At 32.4% G+C, this 27,834-nt stretch overlaps 1 protein-coding gene across 2 annotated transcripts in view; it reads left to right on the top strand.

Moving 5' to 3' along the window:
- The window catches only part of LOC143069782 (estrogen receptor-like), a 56,515-nt gene that overhangs the window by 12,843 nt on the left and 15,838 nt on the right, over positions 1-27,834 (top strand). The window contains exon 2 of one of the 2 annotated variants that reach the window (XM_076244563.1): positions 18,592-19,532. In XM_076244563.1, the coding sequence (XP_076100678.1) occupies positions 18,628-19,532 (905 nt within the window). In that variant the 5' untranslated portion in view covers positions 18,592-18,627. Of the gene's footprint in view, positions 1-18,591; positions 19,533-25,062; positions 25,421-27,834 lie in introns of those variants that run through there. The other variant, XM_076244564.1, reaches the window with a different exon arrangement.

Genomic DNA, 27,834 nt, shown 5'->3' with positions numbered 1-27,834 from the left:
TATCCGCTGTACGATGATACACGGTGTGTACAGTTCTCATCTGACAGGTGCACCACCAAACGGTGTATTTCGAATTTTGCCATATACACGGGTCATAATTGCAGGGTTGACACTAATAAATTCAATCATTGTCAAATTGTTCCCTATTGTAGTATTTTAATCAGTAAGACTTTCTAAGATGACAATACGAATACTAAAATTTTTAAAATAAGGCGTATAGGTACAGTTTTCAATTTGTTAGCGGGCATGACATAAAACAGCGAATCAAAGAATTCAACTTTATTTATAACTAAATGAATAAATATAGGAGAATGCTGCATGTTGATTAAAAAATTAAAAAATACTTCAGGGCCTTTTGTTTTCCGAATAATTAATATTACCAATAATTGATAAGTTCCAGGTCGACAGGTTCAAACAGAAAGATTTTTAAAGCAGAGGAAACTGTGCATCTTATAATGGGCATGACTTTATCATATGACAATCCTTATACTAAAATAAGGCTTACGCATAGTTATATACATTAGTTCAGTCACGGACCCCCAATATCACGGGTGTGTTCTAAGTTTCAAATTGATTGGACTTCAACTTCGTCAAAAACTACCTCGATCAAAAACTTTAACCTGAATGGGACAGACAGATGAACGGACGGACGGATGAACGGACGCACAGACCAGAAAACATAATGCCCATAAATGGGGCATAAAAAGTGATTTTTGGAAATTGCTGCGATACAATGGTTTAGTTTGAAAAATCAAAACTGTGATTAAATACATATTTGAAATAATACACGTCTATAACCTATTTGAAATAATGCACATATACAGTTGCAAACTTTCCAGAGGTGCTATCCAGCACTTTGATTAAATATCCTTCTTTGCTATGCTCATATGAACCAAAAATTTGTATTGATAATGCAAACCCTAATAATGCCAGTCGTTGTATTCCGCCGATCTCCGACTAATCTCGATCCGATTGCTGCATTAAGGTTAGAAAAATGCTGACCAGTACGGACCAGGATCGAACAGGTGTTGTTGAATATTGTGGTGAGTACCGTTTCGTGATTTGTGGTGTCCTCTTGTGGATCGAAAAAAAAATCAGGGGTTGAGTTTTACATGTTGATGGAGCATGATGCCTGGCTATTTTAACATTTCATTGCACTTGAAATAAAAAAAAAACAACATTTTGTTGTGTTTGCAGTCCTGTCACATATGCGTACGTCTAATCATGAAATTCCACTTATTCTTATTAATCATGAATCGCTTGATTAAATTAGAAACAACAATTTTTATTAAACAAGTGGCGCGTGTGTCTAACTCCATCTTTGATTTTGAAGCAGCGGATAATAATTTGTCTAGAGTTGTGCAAATTTTTAGAGTAGAATGTAATTTATGTGTAAGACTTTTTATGTTTATATCGAAAATTATTTGTTTAATCATATTGACGGATGTATTTTCTTTAAACACCGCAATAGTTTGTTTGATTCATTTTCCCCCCACTTTTTTTTCAAATAAGGAAAGATAACTCTGATTAAATAACTTTAAAATAGAAAGTGTTGTGAATAACTATAACCTATTTCAATATGTAATAAGAAAACAAGACCGGTGACCCGATTTTTTCTTATCTGAGGGCCAGAGTCATTCGTCTTAGTTATAAGCAGAACTTAGTTTACAGTTGACGACTTTTATTTTGTTAGGCAGAGTAATTAATTTACCCAGATGCGTGCAGGAGTCGCCAAGAGCACGCATGTGCTAAACGGACACCGATTTTGCAACCCAATAAACATATATATAAATTATATGTATTATATACAAATAATAAAATAACAATCCAGTTAATATAAACATACATTTCTAAAAAAAAAATACTTGATCTAGTCCTCCTCGTGGCTGATGCAAATGAACAAATCTACTAAGCGTTCATCTACAATTCATCCCGCTAACATGCTTAACCCCGTCGAGTTCTGTATGTATGTGCCATGGTATGTGTCACTCCCAAGTCTGGAACCTGTAATTTAGGGGTTGTCGTTTGTTGATGTGTTACATATTTGTTTTTCTTTCATTTTTGTACATAAGTTAGGCTGTTAGTTTTCCCGTTTGAATTGTTTTACATTGTTATTTTGGGTGTTTTTATAGCCGACTATGCGGTATGCGCTTCGCTCATTGATGAAGGCTGTACGGTGACATATAGTTTTTAATTTCTATGTCATTTTGTCTCTTGTGGAGAGTTTTCTTATTGGCAATCATATACCACATCTTCATTTTATATTACAGTGTTATCAAGTGCATCATCCATTTGTTCAAACTACAATCTGTTCATGCAGTGGCGGATACAGAACTTTTCGTAAGGGGGCCCGCTGACTGACCTAAGGGGGCCCGCTCCGGTCATGCTTCAGTGATTCCCTATATAATCAACCAATTTTCCCACGAAAGGGCGAGGCCGGGACCCCCTCGATCTGCCTACGCTGTTTATCATTAAAACTACCTGCAAGATTAATTTACTTTTTGAGATGAAAAAATGGTATTAATGCATCCTCTAACGCAATTTGTTACAATGGTTTGAGAATTAATATTAGATTTTGAGATAAACATGATAAAGACAATGGCATAACACACATATAACAAGTTCCCCACCCAAGTAGCCCTCTCTCATACACATTTATACACACTTTAGGCAGCAACCATTTGATTTTCTGGGGGGCTATGGTTTTTTTTTCTGTACAAACTTTTTTTATTCGCCTTCAGCGAAGAACAATCTATTTTTTTAGCGACAAACCGAAAACAAGTTTTTTCTTTCAATTTTAGCATTACATATAGTGGCAGCTGAGGGTGAAACAAACAAATTTTTTTTCTCAGGGTCCAAAACAAATTATTTTTTTCACCAAAAACTGGAAACAAACTTTTTTTTCCAAAAAAAAAAAAAAAACCATAGCCCCGCCCACCCCAGAAAATCAAATGGTTGCTGCCTTACCATCTATTTGACCACATCATTTGTGTTCTTGATTGATAACACGTAAATCATGTATATCAATATATAATTGTATATTTGTACAAAGGTTGAGTGACAGGCAATACTAGAACATTGATCGGGTCATACGTACATAACTTACACAGGTATAACGGCATCACACGACCTCGGTCAGGAGGTCACATGTATATTGGCCTTGTCATGGTGCATTAGAAACGATCAAATAATTCACCAACAGTGCACTTTTGGTGTTGTACATAGATGTACAAATTGCTGATGGATGTGTGTGGGGGAAGCATTATTCTTTTGTCTTCGTATATACATTTAATTATACACTTTGGTGTATTTAATTTACTGACATTACCTTTATGAAAATATGTATATTAGATAGATATTAATTAATTACTTGTTGAGAATCATATATTTTTCAAAAATGTAAAAAAAAAATATAAATTTACACGAATACCAATGTACTTTAACAATTTGAATCAATATTAAGTCTTATTTCTGAATACATGTTCACAAATTATATGCGCACAGAACTGAAATTGTGAAAAATTTTGCCTGGGTACTTTAATATTTAAAAAAAATCCTACTTATGACAATTCAAACTTCTACCGGATTAAAACTAGGTTTCCTTATAGTTGAGGTTTTTTTTGACGAATTTTGTTAATACATTTTAATATAAAATAAGAGGATGTGGTATAATTGTTATTGAGACAGCTCAATTGACGTAGACGCAACTTTAGGTCACTGTACGGTTATTTATAGGGGGAAAAATGTCTCAAAATTGTCTCCCAAGAAGAATAATAAGGTAATAATTAAAGTATATTAGTTTAGATTCTATTGATATTTCAATTTCAAAAATGTCATTAACTTTCTATTTTCACCTTGGTAATGAAATTTGTCATACTATTCTGACATGATATTAAAGATACTATGTTTCATAAACATTATTTTAATATCCACGTATGCCATGCATGATTCAGATATGTCCTAATTGGTGAGAAACAAATACAGAACACCATGCCGGAAAATATTAAACATAAATTAAAATTTGTGGCTGATCCATAAATTTTCATAAGAGTTTTTGATTCAGTGATTCCTTGTATAATCAAACAATTTTTCTTACAAAAGGGGTACCAGGGCCCCTGGGCCTTCAAATCCACTTATTCAAATAAAAATGTGGGGTGTTTTTTTTATATATATAAATCCCGTCTACTTCGTGCCTTTGTCGATTTTTTAATTGCTCAAAAATCATGTACTGCTATATGCATCAGGTAGACAGCAACTAAACAATTAAAATCAGTATATATATTATAGTATATATAAAACAAACAATTTAAGTTTAATAAAACCAGGTTAAATGCGTGAGACAGCAACCGAACAATTATAACAGGGGTTTAATTCAAAATAAGGTTTGTGCGTTTTTCAGCTGTTTGTACATTTCTTTACAGATGATTATCTAAATAGATATAAGAATTTAAGATGTGGTATCAGTGCCAATGAGACACCTCTCCATCAAAGTCATAATTTGTTTAAGGAAACTATTATAGGTCAACGAACGGTCTTCAACACGTAGCCTTGGCTCACACCGAACAGCAAGCTATAAAGGTCCCCCGGACAAAAATGACTAGTGTAAAACCATTGAAACGGGAAAACAAACGGTTTAATCTATATAAGAAAAACAGAAACAAGAAACATTTATGAACCACATCAATAAACGACAACCACTGACTTAGGACAGTTGCAAACAAATTCAGCGGGTTTAAACGTATTATTAGGTACCAATCTTCACCCTTACCTAAAACAAAAGTGTAACATCACAAGATAGAACACTTAGACCTGTTTATGACTATATTTGGTATCAATGTCTACTGAGATGATAAATATAGTATTGCTGTTTTTGTTTGGGTCTCTTGTATCCTACTGTTTCTTGGCGTTATTGTCATATTTTTGCAAAGGTCAGATTCTAGAACTAGTTACCTTGCTTTTGATAATATATAAAAAAAGAGGGGAAAAGGCTTATAAATTAAGGTATACTCTTGATTCATTGCCATATACTCGATCAGGCTCTCCTCCTAGTGATTTATGTTTTATGCTATGGTACTCAGACCACTCGACGATTCTCGTGTAATTGCACTCCGACTTATCATGCTATTACACTCAAACCGGGGCTCTCATTATATTGTGACAATTATACTCATACTTCTTATGCTATTGTACTCAAGACCTCTCATGCTATTGTACTAAGACCTCTTATGCCATTGTACTCATATCAATTGTTCAAGTAATCATATAAATTTTACATGAAAGTCAAGAGTACATAAAACATTCAAGTTTGGCTTTATCCCGTTTGAGTGAGAATGGATCGGCTCCCCCTTCCCGCTGTACATCCCCAAATCATCCCTATACAAGTGTCATTTGATTTATAGCTGCTCACAATCAATTTTGGTTGGTCAAATGCACTAGATCCATGATTTGCGATTTTTTTTTTATTTTTGGCATTTATGGATGATAACTTCTGAAAAGTTGGTAAACTTGATTACCATTTTTGAATATTTTGGGCATTTTTTGTGTAATATGTCGATATTCAAGATCCGTGTCTCTCGTGCTAGATTATATCCTTTATTACTGTCTGGCTACAAAAAATAAATAGGATATAGTTTTTGTGATAGTTAAGAAACTGGATTGTTCTAGTAAATCGGTTATTGACTTAATAATTCTTATACTTCAGTCTAATGTATGAATTTGTAGTACACATGCATCTATCTTGTAACTACATTTGTTGTACCTTCTTTAAGGAGAATAAGCATGCTGTTTGAGTTCCCATTTAATTATTTTTTCCTCAATTAAACCGTACTGGTCAATCAATATAATGTACGCGATATAAGGGTCACCTCAGGTCAGGCTACCACGCATCTTCATTAGATTTAAACATTGTTGGTGTGTTTTTTGTGAAGTTTTGATTTTTCCCATGGTCGTGCATGCAGATGTCGTCCAGTCTAGATCCAGTGATTGGTCAAGAATTGACGGACATTACGTCTCGTTGTATAAGTTGTAAGTGGACGGTGATGACCTGCCGCTGACCTGAGTGTCTGTTCTGTTTATAGGATTATTAAGTTCAATATTCTATTTAATCTTATCCAAAGATTTAAAGGTTTTCTAACACGGTAAGAATGAGTACTAAAACAAATTATTAAATTTAGGTAAAGTTGATTGCAGTATATTCATTTTTTTCATTATTTGTTATTAATTTTTCATCATGTTTCTATTTTAAATAATTCGTTAGTTCTATGTTTTTATATTATTTATTTATTTATTTATTTATTTATTTATTTATTTATTTATTTATTTTTATCAATATTTTTTTTATTTATTGGTTTGTTTGTTTTTTTGTTTTTTTGTTTATTCATTTATTTACTATTTATTTATTCATAATTTTTCATTGTTTGCATCCTTCTAAAATCATTAAGATATTAAGATTTTATTTGAACACGCAGACACAGATATATGTGTAACATGAGGTCATACATAATAGCATTATATAAACATGACGAAGTAATTATGTGGTATCAATGACATAGATATAGCATAAAGATATCTAACAATAACATACAGCTATGGTTTTTAACATTTTCAGAACATTTAATTTAGATGAACATTATTTTATTTGCACATCTATTTTTTTCTTATTTGTTTTAACAGCGACATATATACATATATGTCTCTGGTTTTAAATACATGCCAGCTGAAGTTTCACGTAAAAGGACGAGGAAAGAATTACAAGTATTGTGCAAAATTGAAATAGATGAACATTATTTTCTTTACAATGAATAAAAAAACATCAAGTTCATAAATGATATAACAGTAAAAAAAAATATTTCTAAAAACGAAAATGTTCAGTTATAAGGAATTGAACAATCTCTTTTCTAATAGTATCCGCAATTCGCATGTCAGTTAGCTGTTGACACGAATACTGTGATTGATTCATGATTAATTTACGCAACATCAGCACAAACAGGATATATCGCGGCGAGCGGTAAATTTGGATTAATTTATTTTCGTGGATAACAATTTTCGTGGTTTGGGAAGAACTATCATTTTCGTGGATATTTGATTTCGTGGTTTTGCCAAGGTCTGCATACATTCTAATAGAAAATTTGAAATTCGTTGTACATTGGAATTCGTGGTTTCTTGGTAATCACGAAATCCACGAAAATTGGTATTCAATTGTAAAGCAATCATCAATTCGTATTTGTTTCAGCAGCTGCCTGACATAAATTTTTATTTCTGTACTCAGGAAAGTTGCAGCCTTAATTTTTATGGATAAAAAGGCACGATTTAAATCCCACGAAAATAGTTGGGTTATCATGTCATCTCAGATAAGCATTGGGTCATTACGTTCCTTGTATTGAAAGTTTGACTTTGAAAGAAGAAAGACTCTTCTGTCCTGGTCCGAGCACACAGTTATCGTCCTTAGATTTTCGATGTCTAAAAAAAATTGTGTGCTGAATCTTTTTGTTGAGTAGTCATTTGGTCCAGTCAAAAAAAGGTCTTTAATTGAATTTATGATCCTTGTATCATAGAATTATCAATATTTTAAGTGAGAGGTAGGCTGCGTTCAATATCGTAGCAGCTACGTGGTGCTAAGTAGATTTTTACTATTGAACGTGTAGCTATAGACAAGTTGTTACATAGATATTGAAAGCCGCTACGTAGCTGCTACGACATTGAACCCTGGGTTGAGTTCAATATCGTAGCAACTACGTACCTGCTATCAATATCTATGTAACAACTAGTCTATAGCTAAACGTTCAATAGTCAAAATCTACGCAGCCCTGGTCGGCTTTTCTGTAATTTTGATATCGTTTGTCCCAATAGTAGTTCACTACACTATAAAAAAAATCTTTTTGAGATAGAGCAGGTACAAATTTTTTAATTTTCATTTATCGTCTATTGCACTACGAAATAACTGTTCATATAGGCCACCTGTTTTGTCATCATAGATAAATTCAGCAGATGTAGTATACTATGCATAATTTAAGAGGGGCGTAAAGGGTGGGTGGAGTTGTTTTGGTTTTGTTTTTTTTTTTGGGGGGGGGGGGGGGGTATCTGCACGGAAGAACGAGAAACAAAGTAGCAATTTCACTATGAACGAACAATTAAAAATTTCTTGCAGGTTGATCTTTTTACCGATTTCACGAAACACAGCGAATAAGGAACCTTTTTCACGGCTGCACGTGAAATAAAAATGGCAAAACACGTTGTACGAAAATAACCTATTACCACCCTCTTTTAAGGTCCCTTTTGGTCATATCACTCCACATTTATAACCTTGGCTTTCGGATGTTTGGATTTGCAGGTAAATCAAGTAAAGCTCTTTGGAAGCACGAAATGCATACAGTGGCATTTTCATTTAGAAGAATTAAGGGAAATGTGGGTATTACTATAGATTAATGAGACGAATTAATGAATCAACCAAAAGACATCTAGAGAGCATCATACAAGGCTTCTCAAAAACAGACAGATGACTACATATATACCAAGCTACAGATAGCCCCGGGTTCATGAAAGTTGTTAAAATGGACAGCAATGTCCAAAGATAACCAATCGACACAAGTTCTTTAAAGGCCTTTTATAGCCGACTTCACGATATTGTTTTTTCTCATTGTTGAAGGCCGTACGATTGCATGTAAAATGCTGTTTTTTTGCGACCTCAAACTGCGACAGACCTGGAAAAGATGCATTTTTTTTCGACTGGGTTTAATCTATAGAATGAAAACGAGTACACGGACCCCGATTTTGTAAAGTTACATTTTGTAAGAAAATAATTTGTACCAAATTTTATGAACAAATCACCGATGTAATTTTTTTTTAAAATTCATACATGTGCAGTCAAAATTTCGGGTGTTTTCCCCTAAAATTATGAAAATTAACTTAAAATGAATAATAATTCAAAAAAAAAAACCTGTTACATAAATTTAAACCACATTTATGCTAAGATGATATTACACATCATGATTTTACAAAAATTCGCAAGTGTTTATCTTTTGAAACAAAACAAATAAGGTATGTCTGTTCAAAAGGTAGAAAAATTTCAAGAAAATAAATTTTGACCAAATGATTAAACTTGATTTTGATTCCATTTATCTCTAAAAGTAGCACACGAAGATATTTTTTTTATTTACATATTTGAATTGCCTAGGTTAAACAATAGCGTGTATGCCAATTATCGTAAAAAGATCACTGTGGAATCAAAACTCTATAGTATGCCCTAAAGTAGTTCAACTTGAATGATGGGCGAGGATTTCAAATGCCATCTTAAAATGAGGGTATGTTGGATATGACGACGACACAGAGGCGGATTTAGAGTTTTTCAGTGGGCCCGGCCCCCCTTTTCTGGGAACAATTGATTGATTATATAGGTAATCACTGAAGCATGACTATATCGGTCCCCCGTACTGGGGACTTTATTCTAGAAGATAATGGTCAAGTAAAAAATTGAAACTATATAGTCATAAAAAACGAATAGAAGAAAAGGGGAAACGTAAATCAGAGTATATGCCTATTTAATAATGCTGCAATTGTAAGAGCATGGCCGTCAAAATAAAATCAGTCGAACTGTCAGAGTGACTCTTCAATGAACCGCCGAAGTTTCACGCCTTGAGGCTGAAAATATACAGTGTGTGAAAATAGCGTCAATTATTTTTTAACAGTTTTTGTTTTGTTTTATATACGTCACACTTGAATGTTCCATCATATGGCTGACATATGCATAAAACTATTTAAGTTAAGATTTGTTCCAAACGGAAGGATTGTTCTACGTGTCATACTATAAATTAGATATCTTAACTTAAGTGGTTTTATGCATATCGGCCCTGTCACCGAGACTTGACTGGTTTTGATAAAAAGTCATCTTATTTAAAGAGTGCGTTTTGTTTAATTTTTGTTTTGGTTTTGTTTTTGGTAAGTCAGTTTATATTTGTTCTTTTACGTAATTATTATTTTTTTGCAGTTTTGTTTGTTTTGTTTGCATTTGATTGCTCCTAACCTTAAACGGTAATGTAAACATATCATCTGGCCATTTTGTTAACAGTTCATCCTTTTCTAAACAGAAGAAAATATAAAACTACTATGATGTATGTAACTAATTATTAGCCAGTCAAACGATTGATATAAATAAGGGGGAACACCTAACTGTTTATACACCTCAACATCATTCTAAAATCCGGAAATACCCAGCGGTTGTTTAAAGTCGTATCCTTATCTAATATACTTTTTCGCCAAATTGGGGATCAGCTTATTTTTTAAAACGCATAAACTGTACCCCCCCCCTTTTTAAATGGTCGTTCCCTTATGTTGTTTTTCTTCCCTTTTTCACTGTTAACACTCGGGAATGGACGATTTAGAGCTTGACATATTGACATATTATTGTGCCAGCATCTTCCAAACTTCTACGGGTTTAGATGTTACTGGGTTATTGATCACTCATGACTAGGCGGAAAACAACTCTCATATCAAGGACAATTTCCCAAGGTTCCGGTGACTGTGACATGAACTCCAGAATTTCAATATTCTTATCCAATTTGTAAATTAAACATCTATATGCTCGGTCTCCACTTTGATCAAATGAAGAAGCAGTCTTTGTTTTTAATTCGAGTCATCTTGACATGTACATGAATGATAAGTCAGTGGTCATCTTTTTTCACCTTTTTTTCTTTTTCATTATTTTGAAAGGCATTTACCGGAGAAATAATTTCTGTTGTTTGGTTATCATATGCTCAGAATATCAATAGGCTTCATCACATCAACTTCCCACCACCCCCTTTTTATTTGAACTTTTCTGACAATGAATATGTACTCATATATATATACAATATTGATTTAATTAAAATCAGTAGATAAGAATAATTTGAGCCGTTGGTTTAGATTAATAAAATTGTCTGGTTTTGAACTATGTCCTTCCTGTAAATTTCTTCAAAAAGCGTGTTTGTATGATTTTAATATTGATTATTGGTTTCAGTATGACCCTACCGCGCATGTCAGGGTCATCCAAGGATAAGTTCATCTGAGGTAAATACCGAGTTCATCTAGCGGGCACATAGCTATTTTTACATTGATATAAGCATTGGAGGTACATTGAACAGTAATGACCTGACGTTGACCCAAAGATTTCAATGCTTTTTTACCGTTTCAAAGCCTTCCAACTGGCAAAATAATGCATTAATCCTTTTACCTTTGTACAAAGCATTCAATAAAATATTATTTTGTTAAGAAAATGGGATCGTATGTAACTTTACGTAAAGGTCGAGAGAGTGGTCAGACCGAACCAGACTCGAGGGTCAATACTCTGACATAGGGTTAGGTAAATATCTAACACAGCCCACCGGCATTTAATATGTAGACAACTAAAGGTAAGCACTTCATTATTTTTTTCACTTTATTTGTCTTTTTTAAACCCTGGTTACAGAATTAATTTGAGATAACCAAAGATAGATGAATTAGTCACTCGTTATGAATTTATTTAATTATTTATTTACATTATTTATTTATTTATTTAGTTGTTTCCATTTTAACAGCATATATGATACATCTAAAGGTTTCTATATTTTGAAAAAGGATATACTTTTCTTTTTAGATACGTTTGATACGTATAAAAATTTATATGTGTTAATATTTCTGAAATTTTCAATTTATAAAATAGGAAATATAAGATTTGTAAAGGCAATATGATTATTTTTATATGTATACTAGAAAGTGAAAATATATTGTGAAATGTAGACATGTAAATATTTCAAGTTCCATAACATACTACAAAGCAATATTAAATATGTTCATGGATGAAAAGTACTGAAAAGGGGGACCGTTATAAAATACTTAACCGTTTGAGATAATAAGGAAAAAATTAACACAGTATAAGTAGAAAGAATGGATCATAAGATGAAAAATCTCAAACAACACTGGCATGCAATGGCAAAAAAAAACAAAACAAAAAAAACCGACAAACACCAGTTTAAAAATTATAACAGAAAACAATTTTAGAAAAAATAAATTTACTTAAATATTGATATTTTAAAATGATTTATATAAGCTTTCTTTCTTTCTTTATAATATTTTGTTTGGTTTCCTAACACTTTTCGTTAAATGTTATGGAAACATTTAACTTGATTTAATTTTCAAAAATAAATTACTTCTATAAATTGAATTTTGTGTTAATAGGCCTCGGCAAATTAATGTGTTGACTTTCTTTTAGGTCACCAATATTTTGTTTCTTTTTCTTGATGATGATATAAGCAGTTTTAAAAAAGCCAAGGAAATATTCCAGGAATATTTTGATACTTTTTAATTTTTTTTTATGATTTTATTGAGACGGAGAAATTATTTTTTTGTAGTTCCCACTTCAGTTTATGGTTTATATTAAATTAGTTTTCGAGAGGATATGATTTTCCTAAATCAAATCTACATGTGACATCATATTGACTGCAAAGACTTGCGCATGAACTGTTTGCACTGGACATGCAGTAAAAACATTAAACACCAGTGGGGCAATTTGAAGAGATATAATTTACTAATCACATCGAACAATTGATCAATTAAACACATGGTAGAATGTATCATTTCACATATCGGACAATTAAACACATTGAGTAATGCATTACCAAAAACAACCATCGATTAATGTATTATCAATTAAACATATCGAGCAATAATCAACTGAACAAATTGACTAATGTACCATCAATCACATGCAATGCATCGACAATTAAAACACATCGAGCAATGCCATCAATTAAACACATCGAGCAATGTTTTATTATTTACACACATCGAGTAATATGTATATCATTACACATATAGAGCAATGCAACATCAATTAAACACATGGATCAATGTGTCATTACACATATGGGGAAGTTTATGTTCAATTAAACAGATGGAACAAAACATCATCAATTATATACACATACAAGTCAAGTTATCATCGATTAAACACATAGAACAATATATCCTCAATTAAACACATAGAACAATATATCACCAATTAAACACATAAAACAATCTATCATCAATTACACACACGGATCAATCTATCTTCAATTCAACAGTTATTATTCGCCTAATGTACACTAGTATTATTTTTTCAATTTCTCTTAAACTGCTGTTTCTGTGTCTTTATCATTTTTTTGTTGTTGTGAATTTTGTTTTGTATCGATCTGATGATTCAAAGTTTTGCTTTGTGTCGATATGATGATCCAAAACCTTTCATAGTTTGGTCTTATATTTCATTGTTATGCCACTGTCATTGGTAAGGGGAGGATGGGGCGTCTGCAAACATGTTTAACCTTAATTGTCAAGTCTGCAAACATGTTTAACCTTAATTGTCAAGTCTGCAAACATGTTTAACCTTAATTGTCAAGTCTGCAAACATGTTTAACCTTAATTGTCAAGTCTGCAAACATGTTTAACCTAGTCACATAGTGTAAGTGTCTGTTCGAAGTGAGGAGCCTGTAATTAAGTGGTTGTCGTCCGTTACTGTTACTATCATGTGTTTTGCTTAATGTTGAAGGCTGTTTAGGTGACCTATAGTTGCTAACATCTACGTCATTTTGGTTGACAGTAGTGTTATTGGCAAACATATCACATCTCCTTATTTTCTATTTAATTAAAAAGATTGGATGTCGTGTTTACATAACTACTGAAGTTTAGTCATGAAGTACGTCTCAAATGTCAATACCATACTTTTTATCAGTTTTCTCTTTTGTGTTCGTTTTCTCACATTTTTCATGTCGGGGTCCTTTTAAAACCGACTATAAACGGTATAAATAGGGTATTTGTCATTGTTGAAGGCCGAACTATGACCTATAATTGCTTTTAACTTCGTCATTTGAACTTAGGTGGATAGTTGGCAATCATACTACGTTTCCTTATAAGGCTAAGGGTGGTTGGACGAAAAAAATATGTTTCCCTGAAAGTCTGAGATTAATACACTTCAGACTTTTAGAGTTATATAAAATTTAATTTCAGTTTGACATACACTCATTACACACACCCCTCCGTTTAAAAAAAGGCGACATAAATACATGTTTGCTGCGCTTTATAATTAACAACTACAATTATTGAAAATTGTCAAATACAAAATAACAAAGTTTTTATATAACATATTTTCTAAAGCTGCTAATGCGGCGTAAAGCAACCAACAATCAATCATTCAATATTTTTATACGACCGCAAAATTTGAAAAAATTTTCGTCGTATATTGCTATCACGTTGGCGTCGTCGTCGTCGTCGTCGTCGGCGTCGTCGTCGTCGTCGTCGTCCGAATACTTTTAGTTTTCGCACTCTAACTTAAGTAAAAGTGAATAGAAATCTATGAAATTTTAACACAAGGTTCATGACCACAAAAGGAAGGTTGGGATTGATTTTGGGAGTTTTAGTCCCAACATTTTAGGAATTAGGGGCCAAAAAGGGCCCAAATAAGCATTTTCTTGGTTTTCGCACTATCACTTTAGTTTAAGTAAATAGAAATCTATGAAATTTTGACATAAGGTTTATGACCACAAAAGAAAGGTTGGGATTGATTTTGGGAGTTTTGGTTCCAACAGTTTAGGAATTAGGGGCCAAAAAAGGGCCCAAAAAAATCATTATTCTTGGTTTTCGCACAATAACTTTAGTTTAAGTTAATAGAAATCAATGAAATTTAAACACAATGTTTATGACCACAAAAGGAAGGTTGGTATTGATTTTGGGAGTTTAGGTCCCAACAGTTTAGGAATTAGGGGCCAAAAAGGGACCCAAATAAGCATTTTTTTTGGTTTTCGCACCATAACTTTAGTATAAGTAAATAGAAATCTATGAAATTTAAACACAAGGTTTATGACCATAAAAGGAAGGTTGGTATTGATTTTGGGAGTTTTGGTCCAAACAGTTTAGGAATAAAGGGCCCAAAGATCCAGATTTAAACTTTGTTTGATTTTATCAAAAATTAAATAATAGGGGTTCTTTGATATGCCGAATCTAACTGTGTATGTAGATTCTTAATTTTTGGTCCCGTTTTCAAATTGGTCTACATTAAGGTCCAAAGGGTCCAAAATTAAAGTTAGTTTGATTTTAACAAAAATTGAATCCTTGGGGTTCTTTGATATGCTGAATCTAAAAATGTACTTAGATTTTTTATTATTGGCCCAGTTTTCAAGTTGGTCCAAATCGGGGTCCAAAATTAAACTTTGTTTGATTTCATCAAAAATTAAATAATTGGGGTTCTTTGATATGCCAAATCTAACTGTGTATGTAGATTCTTAATTTTTGGTCCCGTTTTAAAATAGGTTTACATTAACGTCCAAAGGTTCCAAAATTAAACTAAGTTTGATTTTAACAAAAATTGAATTATTAGGCCTCTGTGATATGCTGAATCTAAACATGTACTTAGATTTTTGATTATGGGCCCAGTTTTCAAGTTGGTCCAAATCAGGATCCAAAATAATTATATTAAGTATTGTGCAAGAGCAAGAAATTTTCAATTGCACAGTATTCAGCAATAGCAAGAAATCTTCAATTGCACAGTATTGTGCAATAGTAAGAAATCTTCAATTGCACAGTATTGTGCAATAGCAAATATTTTCAATTGCACAGTATTCCACAATAGCAAGAAATATCTAATTGCACAATATTGTGCAATAGCAAGAAATTCCAATTGGATTTCAATTGGAGTTATCTTTCTTTGTCCAGAGTAGTAGTTGAATCAACTTAAATCATTGTTTTATACAATATACAATGTATATTCACTTTTACTACCAGCTGATAGATTAAAACAATCTTTACCATTCAGTGATAACAAGCACTTTTTTTACATTTTAATATTTTATGATGTATTTAAATGAGTAGTTATTGTTGCAAACTTCATTAGAAATTTGAATTGAGATCAGTTTTGAAATAAGGGAAAGGGGGATGTGAAAAAAAAATTGGAGGGTCAATTTTTTTCATTTCAGATTTCATAAATAAAAAGAAAATTTCTTCAAACATTTTTTTGAGAGGATTGATATTCAACAGCATAGTGAATTGCTCAAAGGCAAACATTTTTTTTTAAGTTCATTAGACCACATTCATTCTGTGTCAGAAACCTATGCTGTGTCAACTATTTAATCACAATCCAAATTTAGAGCTGAATCCAGCTTGAATGTTGTGTCCATACTTGCCCCAACCGTTCAGGGTTCAACCTCTGCGGTCGTATAAAGCTGCGCCCTGCGGAGCATCTGGTTTAAAGTTCATATTATTTTTATGCAAACATCAATATTATGTATTTATAGTACATGTGTCGTGTGAAGAAAAGGTCAGTCGTTTTCGCTACAAAGTAAAAATAGTTCCCTATGTTTAATAATGGCAAATTATCACATTTTCGTATAAGTTTTACGAAATCATGATGTAATGTTTGTGTATGTGAATGTCATGCTGCTCAGCGAGGGTCATTAATGGGAACAATAAATATTATTATTCATTACACTTATTTTCGTACTCTTATATCCTCAAAGTAAGGGAAATTATATCGATTCCCAATTTTATTTACCTCTATCCTACAGGAAATAAGAATAATATTATCTGGATAAGGGCACAAACTTCCACAATATGAAGATGAAGATAAGCAGTGTGTATTCTGCCGTCTGTCGAGAAAAAGTTAACCGTTCCTTCAAATAACTTCTGAGAAACTTGGACTGTAATACATGCTACTTTAAAAATATTTAGCATGCTTAGCACCACAACTTCTAATTAAAATCAATCAAAAGCTTGATTTATCTTTCAAGTTCTTCGATCAATTGTGAATTCAAAAATACTACATATCTACGACTACTGTTCAAATTTAAACAATTACATCTATCTGTTGGCAGACTTTGAGGGAAAGGGTAAAAATTGAAAGTACTGAAACCAAAAATTTCACATAAAAAAAAGAAAAATAGATTGGGAGGGGCGCTTTTTTTACCCTCCAAATTTTTATCATAATTGTGTAATTTTCTTCATTGATCAATTCAACATCCTTTAACACATGAATGCTGCTATTTTCTTATATATGCTGTATTTGTATAGTGTCGAATACCAGTTATAACTGGCCTGGAATCCTGGTTCACTGCTCGACAATTACTGACACTATTCCAAGGGTGGGTTTCTTAAGGATGCCAGGCTATAGTTACGGAACATTTGTACACGATTGGCTACCATAACTCCATCCTGTTATGACATATTTCAACTCTACCTTTTGATATTCCGCCGAACGACATACATTTATACAAAAGGTGGAGGTTGGAGTGTACTCGCACACAAACATTGAGTTTTTCCCCCGCCACGAATATGGTCCGTATTTGTCTTTAATGCTTTAATATGTTTAAAGTTTTCCCTAAATGAATTGAAGGAGACATGAAATACGTCTATGATGAGACAGCAACCCCGCGAAAAAAATAGGGAACACTTTAGTGTTTATACAATATAGTGTCTAAATTGTTGAAGCGTCAAGTTGACATCTAGGAGGCTTTTTTGCAGTGTCATTTGAGAGTATATCATATTCGTATCATGGAGTATTTATAAGGACATATTTGTCTATAAATGTCAATAATTTTATGGTATAATAAGGTTGTCTGATGGTTTTTCATGTCTCAGATCTGTCAACTACAACTGGAACATAATCATATGTTAAAAGTTCATTTTTTTTTCAGGTCAGGATAAAGTTCACGTGATCAGACGATAGACATATAATGCCCATAATTCTTTCAGTATAGCATGCTCATACTAGTAAATGTTTAATATTTTTATAAAACTTTAAACAAACTGAATTAAATTGATGGTGCAAGTTGACCAGATACTGTCCGTTTCATTTGGTAATTTATACTTCCGTATCTTGGTTTTTGCCTTGTGTGTCTTTATTCTGTAATATCTTTGTCAATTAGTTGTCTATCCCAGGGTACTGGTATACTAATGTACACGAGTCGAAAATTGAACTAAGACTCTGAGCTTCACTTGACCATTTTCGTCCAAGAGTTATCGGACTTTGTACGTAAACAATATTATGACTCTTATGTTGTATCAGTACTATGAAGATTTAGTCGGTTTTCTAAATGCACAGCTATGCTGATGAAAAGCTTTTTAGCTACAACACTTTTAAAGTTGCCATGTTTTCAGAGATATCTGAATTTTATTAAGATTATCTGAGCGGAGAATTTCTCCTTTAAGTATGTAATGATATAGACGAAATCGAATTATTGGTCCCCGCATATCTATATCTATATCTATGGATTTGGATTTTTTTTTTTGGGGGGGGGGGGGGGGGTATTTCATGTTATTTGAATTATTTTTTTGTTTAACGTATTGTCGTCTGAATCACTTTTTCTTTTACAAGCCGGCAATGTGCAGTATACTATTCATATACTGAATTATCATAGGAATGCAGAAAGTCGAGATTTAATTACTATTGTTTCGAATAGCATAGCATTGTTTTCATCTTTTTATATCCGCTAACGGAGTTGCTGTGTCATACACAACCGATTATTTCTTTGGTGCCCCTCTGACGTAATTGGTCATGTCAGGGAAAGACAAATATTTAAAAGGTTAAATGAATTATCAAGTTTTCTTATATATTTTCAGATGAAATGGTGATTATAAAATCTGTGATATTCAAATATGCCGCCACCGAAAAAGCCAAAAAATGGCCCAATTACAATGGAACAGTTTATGGAGAGGGGTGATTTGAGTGACGATGATCGCTCTCGGAAAGAATCTTTTTCGGGGGAATCAGATGTCAGCGTGTCGGGACTCTCCACTAGAAGACCGTCGGTTTGCAGTACCGATGGAATCGATACCTTCACTAACCAAGCGTTTTCAGACGACAAATCGCCAGGTCTCAAACTTCTACGAGATCTTATCTTAAAGAAACAGGAGGCGACAAAAGATTGTAAGGATGGACTAATACCAAAAAGTGAAAATAATATTTTAAAGAATGGAATGACCGAAAATAAATGTGATAATGGAGCTCTTCCTCCAACTGCAGAAGAATATGAAAGACTTAATTCTAACAAAAAGGATACATGTCGAAGTAATTCATCTGGAAGTCCCGTACTTCTTTCTGGAGAGGAAAAAATGTCTCTTTCACAAACTATACAGGAGAGTATCAGCAAAAACGAAAAGATTTTAAATAGTATAGTTGTTTCTTCGTTAATGCCAACCGTTCCGAGGCCCCAGGGAATTCATTCAATGTCGGGCTACCTTTCTCCCTACTTGTATTCCCGTTCAATGACAGCCGTGAATCCGTATTTATCAAATGAACCTCGAGATTTGAGTACTAAGCTACATACAAATCCCCGTTTGACTGAAAGTTTGTACGGAAGTGATCCTGTGTCGGCATATGGAACTGGACAATACGGACAAGTCTCCCCAGAAAGAAAAGAATTTCTAGATTCCAGGAAAAATTTAGTGGGGATTTTAACAGAATCCCGTTATGGACAAAATTCAGTTGGTCTGCGAATTCCTTCATCAATCAATGAGAGAGATGCATTTTCTTTTTATTTAAATGGATTCGATTCTGCAAGGTAAGCTGATTTACTTTAAATTTTAAATTATTTTGTTTTGTTAACACTTAGTTATAAACTATATTACAAAAGCCGGGTTAAATTGATGACACGTGGAAACTGCATATTTCGATAATATTGATAAATAAGTTTTATTTAGAGTCGGCATGGTTTACAAAACTTTTATAAACTTTGGGCTTTTACCGATATCTTCGTTCAGTGAGTTGTGGCATATTTTTTTCATGTTGGGGACCTTCATAACTTACGAAACGAGGAGGAATTGTCTATTGTTCAAGACCTTTGTACGGCAGAAGCTTCATGATTTTTATGCGTTAGTCGTACTCGTACCTCACCGGAGTTCATGTTATATTTTTGTTTGTGTACATAATAGAATAGAATATTTTTATTTTCCAAATTACAGGCCCATAAAGGGCATAAAATCAGATACCATTGATTGACATAATAGGTAACAACAATAATAGTTACAGAGTACATGTAGCATGTACATATATGCCGACTTTAAATACTTTTAAGTATCTATAATTGCTTACATCCACATCATTTGGTCTGCAATGGATAATTGTCACATTGACGATCATATCACATTTCCATATTTTTAAATCGTACATGATTAAGTTTGAGTTACTTCCCTTATGTCACATTATTTAAAAAAAAAAAGATAAATGTGTCCGTTACCTAACCGCTGTACTTGGTTTAGTTTTGGTTACTTCCCTTAGATCACATTATTTCAAAAAAAAGTTACATTATCACTGCGAATTTTGGTACATATTTCTCTTCAAAAATTGTCAAAGTTTTCATTGTTCCTCTTATAAAAAAAAAATGTGTCTGTTTGTATAATAATTTACTTTATTGAAAAGCACTTTACGCCCATATGGGCAACATTATACATAATATACAGTTTACATATATAAAACAATGAAAATAAACAATGCAGAAATGTGAAGCCTGATAATTGAAAGTTGTTTTATTTACTGAATGTACTCATTGTTTTTTTCTCTCAGTAAATTTTTAAAAGTGTCACGGTTTCATTGGTCCTGCGTCATAATTATGGTTATTGAGTAGTGAATATATAACAAACAGGATATTGAATTTAAATATACAATTTCTTGCTCTGATGTAATTAGTCTCTGGTTGCAAGTGTTATATGGCAATCGTGTGAATAATTTAACAATCAGTTTACATAACAATAAAGACACATATGAAACTGTTAGGCTTGTTGACGTTGTGCAGTCTTTTTTTATTGCTGACGTTTAAAATGCATAGTTCCCTATGAAACGATGCAACTCTTTTTGCAGAAATCAACCTAGTCATTGTCTTATGAAGAAATTCATTGTAGTATATATATATATAAGACAAGTTATAACTGTTAGGAATAATTACATTGATTTACTATGGGGACTATTACTGACGCGGGTATAAAGGCAACCCAGATTTTAGTGGGTTTTTATATGAAAACTTTCTTTAAATTCATACCCAAACTTAAATCAGTACAACCATGCTTCATTGGCAATATGTCGAGATTAAGCAATGAAAATCCAGGGCCACAAGAATGTTGCAGACAGGAACACGCCAACGTGTTTTGCTGGTCAATTTCACGCCAGAAACCCTAAATACAATACTTTCAACAACGATACAGGCAGACTGCATGGACTTGTTATTGACCACCAATGACCAGATCAACCTGTAGTGACAACTCCCTGCCAATAAAATTTCATAACTCAACGCCATTTGCAGCCTCCGAAACGTCATTTGCTAACCAATTTTGGTATGTCATGGTTGTCAGGCTGAGATAGTTACTGTACGATTATGGAGATAAAAAGTTAATATAGTGGTAGTTTAACGTTTCAGATATTATTATCTTGAACGTGAACTTGTGTGAGCGAGCACTTCTTTGTTTTATATTCAGTACAGTTATGTCATCTACAATTGCTATTAGTTGATAGACATTTTGTTGACGTGAACCTCTTCTTTTGTTATAATTACATTTACATATGAATTTAGTATTCTATTATTTTATCCAGACCGAATTGAAATCGCATAACTTACATTCTTTATGAATGTGCCTACGGTAATCATACACAAAAAAAGCCCGACAAATGATGTAAATAAAACATAATGCTCAACAATGAATGCAATAACCACCAAAACTATATTAAACTATACATGTATTTTGAGTTAATTTCGGTTGCATAACAGGATTAATTAAGAATCTGACGCTAAAAGTTAAAAAGGTTATTCTTGACACAGCGCTAAACATGATCCGATTTTTCTCTCTCGATTATAAATCAATACGCTAAAATTTGCTCCGCTGGTCAACAACGTGTGGGGTTCAAATATGTATGTAGGGAAGTCAATGCTTAGAACAGAACAGAACAGAACATATTTTATTTCCAATTAAAGGCCCACAAGGGGAATGTAGAGCATACATGAATAAGGAAAAAGAATATTGATTTGCATAGATACATAGATACAAACAATTTTTATACGACCGCAAAATTTGAAAAAATTTTTGTCGTATATTGCTATCACGTTGGCGTCGTCGTCTGCATCGTCGTCGTCGTCGTCGTCGTCGTCGTCGTCGTCCGAATACTTTTAGTTTTCGCACTCTAACTTTAGTAAAAGTGAATGGAAATCTATGAAATTTTAACACAAGGTTTATGACCACAAAAAAAGGTTGGTATTGATTTTGGGAGTTTTGGTCCCAACATTTTAGGAATTAGGGGCCAAAAAGGGCCCAAATAAGCATTTTCTTGGTTTTCGCACTATAACTTTAGTTTAAGTTAATAGAAATCTATGAAATTTTGACACAAGGTTTATGACCACAAAAGAACCGTTGGGATTGATTTTGGGAGTTTTGGTTTCAACAGTTTAGGAATTAGGGGCCAAAAAAGGGCCCAAATAAGCATTATTCTTGGTTTTCACACTATAACTTTAGTTTAAGTAAATAGAAATCTATGAAATTTAAACACAAGGTTTATGACCATAAAAGGAAGGTTGGTATTGATTTTGGGAGTTTTGATCCCAACAGAATAAGGGGCCCAAAGGGTCCAAAATTAAACTTTGTTTGATTTTATCAAAATTGAATAATTGGGGTTCTTTGATATGCCGAATCTAATTGTCATGTCTGTGTATGTAGATTCTTAACTTTTGGTCCCGTTTTCAAATTGGTCTACATTAAGGTCCAAAGGGTCCAAAATTAAACTTAGTTTGATTTTGACAAAAAATGAATCAGTTAGGTTCTTTGATATGCTGAATCTAAAAATGTACTTAGATTCTTGATTATTGGCCCAGTTTTCAAGTTGGTCCAAATCGGGGTCCAAAATTAAACTTTGTTTGATTTTATCAAAAATTGAATAAATGGGGTTCTTTGATATACCAAATCTAACTGTGTATGTAGATTCTTCATTTTTGGTCCTGTTTTCAAATTGGTCTACACTAAAGTCTAAAGGGTCCAAAATTAAACTTAGTCTGATTTTAACAAAAATTGAAATCTTGGGGTTCTTTGATATGCTGAATCCAAAAATGTACTTAGATTTTTTATTATGGGCCCAGTTTTCAAGTTGGTCCAAATCAGGATCTAAAATTATTATATTAAGTATTGTGCAATAGCAAGTCTTTTCAATTGCACAGTATTGCGCAATGGCAAGAAATATCTACTTGCACAATATTGTGAAATAGCAAATTTTTTTTTAATTAGAGTTATCTTTCTTTGTCCAGAATAGTAAGCAAGAAATATCTAATTGCAAAATATTGTGCAATAGCAAGATTTTTTTTTAATTGGAGTTATCTTTCTTTGTCCAGAATCAACTTAAATCTTTGTTATATACAATATACAATGTATATTCACTTTTTACTACCAACTGATAAATTAAAATAATCTTTACCATTCAGTGATAACAAGCAGTTTTTTTACATCTTAATATTTTATGATGTATTTAAATGAGTAGTTATTGTTGCAAACTCCATCAGAAATTTTAATTGAGATTAGTTTTGGAATAAGGGAAAGGGGGATGTGATTAAAAAAATTGGGTTCAATTTTTCTCATTTGAAATTTCATAAATAAAAAAGAAAATTTCTTCAAACATTTTTTTGAGAGGATTAATATTCATCAGCATAGTGAATTGCTCAAAGGCAAAAAAAAACACTTTTAAGTTCATTAGACCACATTCATTCTGTGTCAGAAACCTATGCTGTGTCAACTATTTAATTTTAGATTTAAAAAGTTTGAAGAAGAAATCTTTTATTGATTTGTAAAATCTTGACATTTGTTTTGTGTAAAAAAAACAAACATGTAATGTCAAAAATTTGATCACAATCCAAATTCAGAGCTGTATCACGCTTGAATGTTTTGTCCATACTTGCCCCAACTGTTCAGGGTTCGACCTCTGCAGTCGTATAAAGCTCCGCCCTGCGGAGCACCTGGTTTTTACATACAGTGAATTACATACAGCTTATATGATTTCGATCGGTCGAAAAACAGAATACATCCTTAAGTTAAACATGTGTTAGATCTTTATTATAACATTAAACATAACTTTACAATACTCAGGTTAAAAAACATGGTTATAGCCCCTTAAGGCAATTGTCTCTGAAAAAGGATTTGATTCTGCATTCTTTATAGTATTTTAGGACATATTTTAGAGTTCTCGTGAAAAAAAACAGTCTTGTGCAGTGGCGGATCCAGAACTTTTCCAAGGGGGGGGGGGGGGGGGGGGGGGGGGGCTCCGGTCATGATTCAATGATTCCTTATATAATCAACCATAATTTTTCCCACGAAAGGGGAGGCCGCCCCCCCCCCCCCCTTGGATCCGCCTAGCCTATGTTGTGTTACCTTATTATTTTATTTTCAACACTGAGATCACGTGACTGAGATATACTTTCTACTTTTACACCCAATTATTTTCTCTTCTTAATATTATTTGTCATTTTTTTTCTATTATTTTTTTCCATTTACATTCTCTTAATATTATTTGTCATTTTTCTCTATTTTTTCCCTATTCCTATTTCTGCAAACTCCATCCAGATAGTCGCTGGTTTCATCATGGAAGTAATATTTATTACATGGTTTCGTCTTCCTCAGTGATGTCAGTGATTGCCGCTGTCTGCTATATTGAATTGAACAACATATCTCATTATTTTTCTTAATAATTGATGACACGGACCTGGAATTAGCACTTTTTGAAAATGTTTTGTCTGTTGTGCTTGTACGGGATGGTAGATATAATTTGTTCTAAAATATATCACTCTTCAAAATGAAGGTGAGTTTAGTCTAATATTTTTTCCAAAAACACGAAAGTCTATAAAACCAATGTTAAAACATGCAAAATCTGTTTGCAATACGATAATTTCTCTTATTTATAAACTTTATTTTAACTTCAAAAGAACTAATTTAAAGCAAAAGTCCCGACACATGGGCTGGGTAAGAAATAGAATAAAAAGTTAAAAACTGTTTCGTCTGCTACGACGCTTGTCCATTCTTGACGTTTACAATTACAAACTGACCAGGTCATAAGATTAGATGGTTACGGGTCACTGCACACTGACCAAGTAGCTTGTGTAGTGGCTGGAGTACACAGGTGAATGACCAATGTATTGACCAGCATATGGGTCGAATAATTCTATTTTATGATGAAGATTATAGAAACTTTTTATTTTTAAAAGATATGTAAAGTTGTTAAACGACTTGAGTACAAAATACATGTATGGAGAATATTCTCATTGGAATGTAATACACAAACTGGACGTAGTAATGCTATGGCCGAAAGGTTAAACTTTCCTGATGAAGACTATGAAGATGCTCTCACAGTTTTAAAGGGATTTTCTGATAATAATTTTGGAATTGGTGCAGTTATAAGAATTTTAACAGATTGTGGAAATAATATGTCTGGGTATGTAGAGTGGTTATGTAACTTATTGTGCATGTCTGTCTGTGTAGCCTGCAGAGATTTGTAATGGACTTGTGCAGGTCACCTGTACAGTATATATAATGTACATTTGTACAATAGTCAATACACACATAACAATGAATCACTTGCCTCTTTTATCATACTTGTGTAGTGTAACAGTATTTGAGCTTTTGTATACTTTTTTTAAAATACACATAATTTATAAAAAAAAATCTTTTTCTTTTCTGAAAGGGCAACTGTGCATGCTGTCTACATGTGTGGTCTGTGGATTCTCAGATGAAAACTTGAAATTTTTAATACTTAGAAAAAATAGTAGTTACATAATTACTATATAATTCTTTATTTGCAAAACAGACAAAAACCAATTTTGGTTATGACAAATACATTGACAAAACACTGTGAATCCGATACATTTGATATTTTTAATAATCAATTAATGGATTGATCCTATTTGACTAAAATAATTTCGAAACAGAAGGAATACTTTAAATGCGTTATAAACATGTTACAACATATATGGTAAATTAAAAGTGCTTGTGTACCAATTGGGAATTTTATCAGGAAAAACATCTTTACATTTTTTTAAAAGTTTTTGAGAATGCTTGAATAGAGTTGGTGAAGTGCATCACTATCTGATTGTGTCCATTGTACCTTGGAATATTTAATTGATTAAGTAAGTTCCAGAATTATTGAAAACAGGAGTTATCTTCCTTTATTTAAAACTTAGAATGAAAAGAGTAATAAAATTCTAATTAAGCTTTACAGGAACAAATGAAAAAAAAAGAAACAATATACAGATAAGATACATACATGTATGTACAGTACTTGTGAACAGAAAATGGCACACATGAATTGGTTATCATCCATGTCATCTGCAATTTTTGTTCTATAACTTTTTTTAACATATTTTTCAAATATTGTTGGTACCCCCAGAAAGCTATTTCCAAGTCTTTAAATAAAGTTTTCTAATCTGGAAAAATCTATATTAAGTTTGGGGGGGATGGCACATGGAACTATTTCTGTTTAGAGTTTTAAATCATATATACATTCTTATTTCATGTATTTTCCTTACAGAAGTTGTCAACATACATTTGTTCCGTCTAACAGAAGTTCCAATTAAAGCCAATTAAATTCACCCCATTCAATTTAACATTAAAAAAAAACCATGTGAATTTATATCCCAAATCAGCATGATCAGGTGCTGATCCTGGATTTTAATAAAAGGGTGGATGCCCCTGGCAAGCCAACATTTGTTGTGATACAGGGAAAAATATATGCATTTCCACAAATGTATCATATACGTTTTTCTGTATATACATGTACATGTGTACATAATGTATGAAGCACCGTTCAAGGAAAGGGATGCTTCCACCCTTAAAATTGAAAGTAGGCTACATTGTAAATATTCTTATTTAGGTCGTTCAGTTACAAAACATTTTTGTTTGGTGTTTAAAAAGAAATTGTTACATTAAAGCCTTGACCAAAAGATCAATATAAGAGGTCAATATATTCGTGACTTTGCCTTTATTGTTGTCTTTCTCTCATTTGCTACATTTGTTCTTTTGATTTTCTTTCTTTAAATATCACCATCAGAAACATATCAGATCAATACAATTTTCTAATGACAAATTCTTTAGACAGCAAATATATTCCTGTCACACAGTGATGTTATTACAGATTGTATTCTCTAAAGATTATTCCAAGACCTTTTATTAGATATTACAAATGTATCTTAAAGACTGTCTTCAGCAAATTAATTTTTAGATAGTTCTTGTTCTTGAATGTAAATTAAACTTGTATACAAAATATCTTACAAAGCTTTGGGTGGAACAAGGGAAATTAATAACAAATAGAACAAACTCCCATCTAGACCAAAATTTAAGGTATTTAGGATCAGTTGTGTTTTTTTTTTCTCTCAGAAGATTCAACTTACATATAAGCAATTAAAAGATTTTCTTTTATAAGATTAACATTATTTTTTCAGAAAAAGACGTAAATGTTTTATTTTGTTGGTTTTTTTTTGGAGGGGGAGGGGGGAAATTGACATATGTTTTTTTTTTCAGTCATATGAATATTTACACACATCTGGTGTTTTGATTATATGCTTTTATTTTAAACTGATTTTCTATGATCCAAAGTTCATGTATGAATTTTAAATGTATAAGAAACTTAGTAATGCTGATAAAATAATTAAGAAACAGTTATATCCTAGTTTCCATGGTAATATTGATAAGAGTTTAGAAAATGTGAGGTCATAGAGTAGCCAGCTGCAATTTGTAATCATAGAAGGTCAGTTTGACCTTTTCACACTGAAAATGATATTTAACTGTAGAAATGCATTAATTTCATGTCAGTTATATTTGATCTACTTGAGAAAATCTATTTAAATGTTGATA

Source organism: Mytilus galloprovincialis, chromosome 3 (genome assembly GCF_965363235.1).
Source record: "Mytilus galloprovincialis chromosome 3, xbMytGall1.hap1.1, whole genome shotgun sequence".
Lineage (NCBI taxonomy): Eukaryota > Metazoa > Mollusca > Bivalvia > Mytilida > Mytilidae > Mytilus > Mytilus galloprovincialis.
Note: the sequence above shows the minus strand (reverse complement) of the source record. Positions and strands in the feature narration are given on the sequence as shown.